General features: G+C 36.3%; 1 protein-coding gene across 1 annotated transcript; it reads right to left on the bottom strand.

The window, feature by feature from the left end:
• Positions 1 to 1,919: 1,919 nt before the first annotated feature.
• Positions 1,920 to 6,438, bottom strand: LOC141436890 (charged multivesicular body protein 2b-like). The gene is made up of 6 exons (XM_074099989.1): positions 6,302 to 6,438; positions 6,113 to 6,207; positions 5,644 to 5,760; positions 4,505 to 4,685; positions 3,599 to 3,705; positions 1,920 to 2,590 (listed from the first exon to the last, which is right to left on the bottom strand). Exons 1-6 carry the CDS (start codon positions 6,333 to 6,335, stop codon positions 2,492 to 2,494), a joined length of 633 nt encoding a protein of 210 aa, XP_073956090.1. The 5' UTR covers positions 6,336 to 6,438; the 3' UTR covers positions 1,920 to 2,491.
• Between the last annotated feature and the right edge of the window lie 1,738 nt (positions 6,439 to 8,176).

Here is an 8,176-nt window from a genome sequence, read left to right as displayed (position 1 = left end):
AATCGTCCACATGAATTTGAATTCGGATCTTAAGGTGCCCCCACATGCAGTCGCTCGTCGCTCGATTGCAGCGATAAATCTGGTCACATAGCCCCATTTTGAAGGTGATTTTGAATTTCCCGCGACTCAAAAAAGTAGCGTCAAGTCGTCGAGCAGCAGCGACAAGACGGCTTCTTGCAGGATTGATCTTGGCCTTGGAAGCTGATTTCTTAATCTCATTTAGTAGGTCGTGGCAGTGGTACAAATAAAAGAAATTGGAGTGAATAAAAGAAAAATAACAGTGTTTTTTGAAATTGATTCATGTGGCCGCGGCCTCAGATTCGGATCAAAGTTAATACCGTCCAAACTGAATTTTGACAAAATTTAATTGTGCTGAAAAATTTTAGAGCCAATTATTATTTTCTTTGTAAATTAATTAAGCTGGAATAGAAGCCTGTATTACAAATACGGTATTTGACAAATCCTGATTTTGCCATAATCTTAATATTATTATGAAAATATAGATATACAGATAGTGTTTAGCGAAGAGAAAAATTTAAATCGTTGAAAATTGGATTTAGTGATTTTTTGAAAATATATATATACCTGTCTCTTTCTCAAACGCTTTTCTCTATGCAGCAAGTAAGGCGGTACTGGCATGTGACGTCACTTGCCAATATGTCTTTCTCTGTCTAATCTTGAATTCAAACCTTTATAACTTTGTTATTTGTAAAGGTAGCTTAAATCGTTTTTCTATTCGATAACAGGCATTGTGTGGTTTTAATTTATAAAACATATACAAAATAGTCAAATACCGCATTAATAGCAAAATTAAATTCGCAGTAAGTGACGAAAATATACGTTGGCTCAAAACGAATGATTTCTGGTGGAATATTTTACAAATAGGTAGTATTTTTCCTGAGTCTACGTAAAACAAATGCTCATTATTGCTTACAGTGATATCAAAGTGACAATTTTACCATGGGACAAGTTTAATTTTTGGCGGTATTCAAGGACGAACAGTTTTCTTTGTTGATGTAGGTTTCAAATTGGTATTTTTCTGCTTATGCGTATAATTTTGAGTAGGTACCTATCAGTGGCGAAGCGTCCATAGAATCCCATTCCCACCGGCTTGCCCAATATTGAAAAAATACGACCACATGACGCAAATTATTTATGAATGGTGTGTGTCTTTACTTCGGCTTACAACGTAAATATCTGACGCTACACCACTGGTAGGTATATATTTTCTATTATAACTCAATGACAGTGAATCAAAGACTGACAAAAAATAAAACACTGTCTAATATTCCTGTAATACCATGTAATAGAAAAATATCAGATTTATTTTCTCATTATTTGGTACATGGTAATTGATTTCATAGTATGGAAATAACCATCGAAAACTAAATACACAGTAACCGCCTTAAACTTAATTCTGTGAAAGAAAATGTTTGTAACAAAATTTGTTGATCGCTAAATGCGCCTCTGTAGGCAACCTACGAAAGCAACGAAACTTACGAGGTCGAGGCTTTACACAATACGATTTATGTAGGTAGATAGACCATTTGTTGAGATTTGAGAACATTTTCATATCAAAATACCGAATTTTTACACATTTCCCGCCGTCCTACGCTTAAATATTTTTTAACTAAAGGGCTCGTAGACGGGCCATATTTTCACTGTAATTTGTGGCGGCAACTATTGGTGTCCCTCTCTTCTCACATGTTAGACAGGGACACCAATAGTTGCCGGCCACATATTACAGTGAAAATACGGCCCGTCTAGGGACTCTTAAGCGACGGATTTAAATGCGGTGTCCGCTATCAATTTTATTAGATACTTTTTCACAGACATATATAGAAAATATACAATATACGCTCGTGGGTATAGTTTTGAGAAATGGAGTTGAAAATTGTGAAGTGCCTTTTTGAGTGAGCGCGTCGCTAGTAAATTTATAGTTTGAAACAGTATTTGACCACGGGAAGTGATGTTCCTTAAAAACATTTAGACCTTTAACGAATTATAGTATTCAAGATGCATTTAATTTGTAGTCACACGTCACCCGTTACTGGACTACAGAACGAATGAGAGCATTAGAAAGTATTGAGAGCTAAAGTTCTTAAAAGTCTTAAAAGCTCGAGGTGCTTTTCTTGCTAAAAGCCATATATTTATTTTCCTAGGTCAATCGGCAACAAAGTTTATTTATTGTTCAAAAAATGGGTCATTGCAGAGACTTTAGTTCGAAAAGGATTAAATTTCACAAGTGTTAATTTACACAATCTACAAGATACAGCGTGCCTCGAACCATGGGGTTTTAAATGGAGTTCAATTCTACTTTTTATTGATCCTCAAAGTTTAATAGTTAAAGTAGTAGGACATGGCGGGCAGTCGAAACTAATAAAAGCGTGTTAAAAATGTAAAACAAGCAAACAGTTAATCTTTGGAAGGAACAGAACGGTAAACTTAACAATAACGATTATTACTTTATCAATATAAATGGATGGAAGTTTTAGGATTTCAGTTTGGCTAGTTGCGCCATGATGTCTTTGTCAGCTGTCGTTGTTGATTCCCCGAGCCTGTTCCCAGCCACAGACGGGGCATGCGCCATCTAAAAAAAAAAATTCAAGCTTTTTAGTTGACTGTACTTGCATTGTCATCCAACCTACTCGTTCATAATGTATACATAACATATGCCAAATCCATCATCATCATCATCTCAGCCTATATGCATTCCACTGCTGGGCACAGGTCTCCTCTCAGTATAGAAGAGCTGCGGATTGGGAACTTCACACACACCATTGTTTTCCTTTACTGTAGAGCTCATGGTAAATTGCAAATGCAATTTCGCACATGAATTTCGATAAACTCAGAGGTGCAAGCCAGGTGCAGGTTTGAACCCACAATCTTACTACTTGAATGCCATAGGTCAAACCAAAAGGCTCATCCAAAATCCCTTCCGGTGCATTAGAACCTAAGCTCTCATTACCCTATTATAAAAACGATGAAATGTGATTTCTATGAAGACTCATATATCATTCGTATAATTATGCGAAACAGATGCATTTATATGGTAATGTATTTTTGACATAAGGTTGTACTGTGCAATAGGGTAATTTGAGCTTAGGTTCTAATGCACCGGAAGGAAACAAAAATGTATGTCAAGATAATCCCTAGTTGAATGGTAGAAATGAGATAACATATTAACCTTGACGAAACCATCCAACAAATCTTCTTTGGTTGAAAAATAAAGAAAATACGCTAGTTTTACTTTCTACAAAGTAGTTGAGCAATTGTACCGAGTAGCCAAAACATGAATACCTGCATCAGTAAAATAATTTCTTTCAATACTAAATTTGACATCTGCCATTAAAAAAAAATATATTATCAGAATCTCGCAAAGGCTCCAACGATTTCGATGAAATTTGGGGAAAAGCTTGTTACCGAGTTTTAGCCCGAGTAAAGCTCGGTCGCCCAGGTACTTTTTTTATCCAGGATACTACTCAATTTCATGGTTAAACTGTCTGTCGCAGAACGTAACCATTTTCAACAGTTTGGTTTGTTTAGTTTCCATCTAATTTCAACATGGATTACAAACTTTAGTATTTAAATAACATACCTTTCCGCTGATTTCGATGCCTATCTCATCAAGGACCTTGTTGACAATGCCCTCAGTCTCTTCTTCGTCTCCCGATTCGTCCATTATATCATCGAGTGTGTCTGAAACTGAAGACGAAATACGTTTATTGGTGACAAAGGTGAGGTGAAGTGGTCATCTTGTTAAGACAATTACACGTTACATATAATTTGTCATATATAATTAAGAGACCCCCCCCCCTCACACTGTCGTCATTCGAGCGTAGACGCGACGCCAGCACTGGCCGGCTGCCGAACGACGGGCTTACGCAGCGGGTTACCGCGGCGCCAGCGCAACATTTTTTTTTTCGAACATCGCGCGACGCGACGCCTGCGCTGCGTAAGCCCGGCGTTCGTTAGCCATCCAGCGCTGGCGTCGCCGTCACGTCGTCGACGTCACGACGAAAGACGCTACTGTGGAGGACCTATAAACGTCATTGAAACTAAATACTGTAAACCAGAGGTAAACTTGTTAATTATCAGCACAAAGCAGTTTGTTGTGCAGGTGTTAGGACCTTGTGCAAGGTCCGCCCGGATTGCTACCACTATCTTCCTCGCTAATCCTGCCGTGAAGCAGCAGTGCTTGCACTGTTGTGTTTCGGCGTGGAGAGTAAGACAGCCAGTGAAATTACTGGCACCTGAGGTATCTCATCTTAGGCGTCTAGCTTGGCAACGCGTCTGCAATACCCCTGGTGTTGCAGATGTTTATGAGCGGTGGCTCTTACCATCAGGAGACCCACTTGCTCGTTTTAAATCCAGTTGAATAAAAAAAAAATGTGAAGCAATATTTTTTAACCTATATAAAAAGGTGCCTATCAAATTTTTATACTTGTATTCCGTGACACATTCCCATCTAAAGTATGTAAATGTAATTTAAAAAATAGCTTACTCATTTCATCGGTCATATCAAGCTTGGCGTTCGCTTGTTTGAAAGCATCCATGTCCTTGGCGATCTGGTGTGGATTCATCACTTTGTTCATGTTGCCCATGGTCTTAGCTGTAGTGCCCATAGCACCAGCTATGGCTATGTTAGCGCCCATGGCTTTGTTTGACATTTGAACACTGGAAATCTGAGAAAAATGCAGATTTTGATGACAACATGTTATTATTAGAATACAACAGTACATTATTAAGACATGTTTTTTTGATTTCCATTAACTGTGAGGTAAATTGAAGTCAATTTCTTCAAGATACTAGTGGCCTAATAGCTGGTTAAAAATAACAATAATTAAACTAAATAATTATGTGCAGTAAAACAGTGTAAGGGTTTTGTAATTTGTTATGCTTTTATAGCTAAAAGGTCTATTCATATTTAGCAAAAGAAAGTTTGTTGTTGTTTATTTGGAGGACAATTTTGCCAGTGTCTAGTAGGTTTTGCCGTTGTATGGTAACAAAATTCTAGAAAACTAAATAGCGTCTGTGAAATCGCCAATTCGATTATTAATAGGTATTTTTTCATATATTGATTTTATCAATTAAATGCCAAAATTTATATATCAAAAAAATGCATTAACAGAATTGGCAATCTTACCGACCGAGGATATAAGAGGTAATGGTGGATGAAAGATGACAGTGCAAATCCCCAAAAAAGAAGGTTACAAAAGTATGTTATTTTGATGTCTCTCATTGTGTCATGTCAATGTCACTCACCAAGTTTGTGAATTAAACAATTTAATCTTTAACTATTCAAATTTCTATTTCTATTGATCTTTAAAAATGACTGAACTTACGAGTCATAACCATATCAGACAGATAAACGAAAAAAAAGAAAGAAGGAATCATTTATTTGTAACAAAGTACAAAGTAATAAAATGAAATTAAAATTTAAGGAAGTTGTAGGGAAATACACACACACACAACAAAATAACACACAAACACAATAAATAGACAGATGGACAACATAATAATCCTTGAGGGTTCCTGCTCTTTACACACAACACATACAAAAACACATAAGGACAAACAACACAAAACAATATAAACACATTATCATAAACATGAGATTTTTATAAAATTTATTATTGTTACCTTGCTATTAGCAGCATAAATCCTTGTTTTTTGCTTCCTTAACTGCACCAACTGTTTTGCTAATATTTTACAACCTTCATTGTTGCCTTGACTTGCCATTTTTTTTATCTCCATTTCCTAATAAATAAAGCAACAAGTATTAATGGTTATTGAGGCACAAATGGTTATAATCATATACACAACTTTACAGATTTTATGGAAACTAGAACTTTGTAGAAAGTATTTACAAATTAAACTTTTTTTAATTGTAAATTGAAGTCACTACTAGGGTGTGGATACAAGTGAAGATCAAATTCTCATGCAATGTAAACATTGATGTCTCATTACAACTTCTTTATCTTCAAGGGACTGTCCGACATCTTAGATAGATAGGTATATACGACGCCTATAGCTTTTCATTTTCGCCTCTTTATAATCATGATAAATAGATTGGATTAAGATGATGAAACCATAGGTACAAATGCATAACAGACCAGTTTCTTTCTTCTCTCTCAAGAGCTGCCTTATCTCTATCCAGTTCTCGGCCAGCTTTTCGTAGCTCACGGTCATTTTGTCTTTGCTGTTCTGCAATTAAGAAAATGACTCAATTACACAAAAAATGTTTATTAAACATTGAATTTCATTCCTTAATATTTGATGAAAATAAAGAAAAACTTACCTTTGACGGTTGGTGCCTTCTTAAAGAAGTTCATGGTGTTTATTGGTTTACTTTTTTAATCTTTTTTGGACATAAAGGTAGGTATTTTAATGCAAATAACTGAATTCACTAAAGATGACTAATGTGTAGTGTAGTGAACTCGGAAAACTCATGAAGAAATGAAATGTCAATGTCAAAATTGACATTGCAAACAGTTTTAAATGTATTACCAGTCTACGGTTTTAGAACTATTCTGCCTCTGGTGTACGCAGTAGATTTTATGGTGTTAGGATAACATAGTGAAACAGCTTCTCAGGATGTATTCACGATTTTGAATAATTTTTTTTAGTGGTATGAGACTCTGGCTATGCGTAGCTAGGAAACGCCAACAGAACGTTGTAGGTAGCAACACTGTGGTGTGGCGACGAAATACATGGAAAAAATGAATGATGCCCACTGCTCAGACCAAGCATGCAGTTTTCTTTTAATATTATATTTCTAGATCCTACGCCGGGATCAACGGGACCATTGCGGGACCAATACTACGCACTACTAGACTCCCTTGGTAGAAACCTGTCAGTGCCCATTTAACAGCGGCAAATTAAAAAAAAAACTGATTGAAACGATGTTGATACTTGGATATTATTTATATTTTCCAAATATTGAATTATACCTGGGACTTCAAGCTGCATCAAAAAATATATTTTACCTCTCCGCGTGGAATAGTAACTTTGGGAAGTATTTATTTAGGATACCTATTGTGCCAATAATAGCACATAGAAACTTCTACGGTTTACTGAAAATAACCTATTTTAATACATTGCTATAAATATAAACAAATTTATTTTTGTTCTTCCATCCATCCATCCATCCATCCACCCTTCACCCTACGCCTACTTTCTACCGTGCCAACACAAAAGGACTAGTTCTTCATAGGGAACTCTTAACACCTTACGTCCTTTATTGTAAGTTAGGAGGGTAGTCCCGAAAGCTACAGTCATTAAAAAGGTGTTTTCATACAAATCGCCTTATAGAAAAATTATAGGATAGGTACTTCCGGCTGACAAGAAACTGGAATTTTGCATAATTGCACAACAAATAAGAAAAATATCAAAATCATCATTTTTCATGTCTGACTGTCTATGTCAGTAAGCCATTGCGTACCAGTTTGCTTATGAGCTTAGAAGGCTCTGCTAACACTGCATTTGCACTGCATCATCTCCTATGCTAACATCCCCTCGCAGGCAAAATTTTCAAAAACGCTTGAACAAATATCTATTTATTTATTTCTTATAAGTGCCCCAATGCCAAGTTTCATAAAGAACCATCGATTTCTCTTCGACAATGACAATCTTCTTCCATATAAAGTTTCATCCCCTATTTCAACCCCTTAAAGCCTCTTATTTGCGATAAAAGATAGCCTAATGGTCATTCCCAAGGTCTATTCTATCTCTTTACCAAATTCATCAAAATCGGTTTAGCGGTTTAGGCGTGAAAGCGTAACAGACAGACTAACAGACAGACAGAGTTACTTTCACATTTTTATTATATCATATAGTAGGTATATTAGTATTAGTATGGATGTTCGGTCATTGTAAGGTCGGCGACCTAAAGCCTTATTGTCTAACCTGCTGAAGTTCGCGATCGCATTTACCATGTCTTTATACCTTCTCTTTACCTACCCCGTGAGACCCCGTGTCATAGAAAGAATTGGTGAAAACAATTGTGATTCAAAGCGTGTTCGACAGTAGCTGTACGGGCCCTAATTATCCTATCCCACTAATATTATAAATGAGAAAGTTTGTTAGTCTGTTTGCTACCTCATCCATAGCGTCTATAAGCCGCTGAATCGATTTAGATGATAGTCGGTCGGTTCAGTCGCAGAAGGACAGGATA

This window comes from Choristoneura fumiferana, chromosome 17 (genome assembly GCF_025370935.1).
Source record: "Choristoneura fumiferana chromosome 17, NRCan_CFum_1, whole genome shotgun sequence".
In the NCBI taxonomy this organism is placed as follows: domain Eukaryota; kingdom Metazoa; phylum Arthropoda; class Insecta; order Lepidoptera; family Tortricidae; genus Choristoneura; species Choristoneura fumiferana.
Note: the sequence above shows the minus strand (reverse complement) of the source record. Positions and strands in the feature narration are given on the sequence as shown.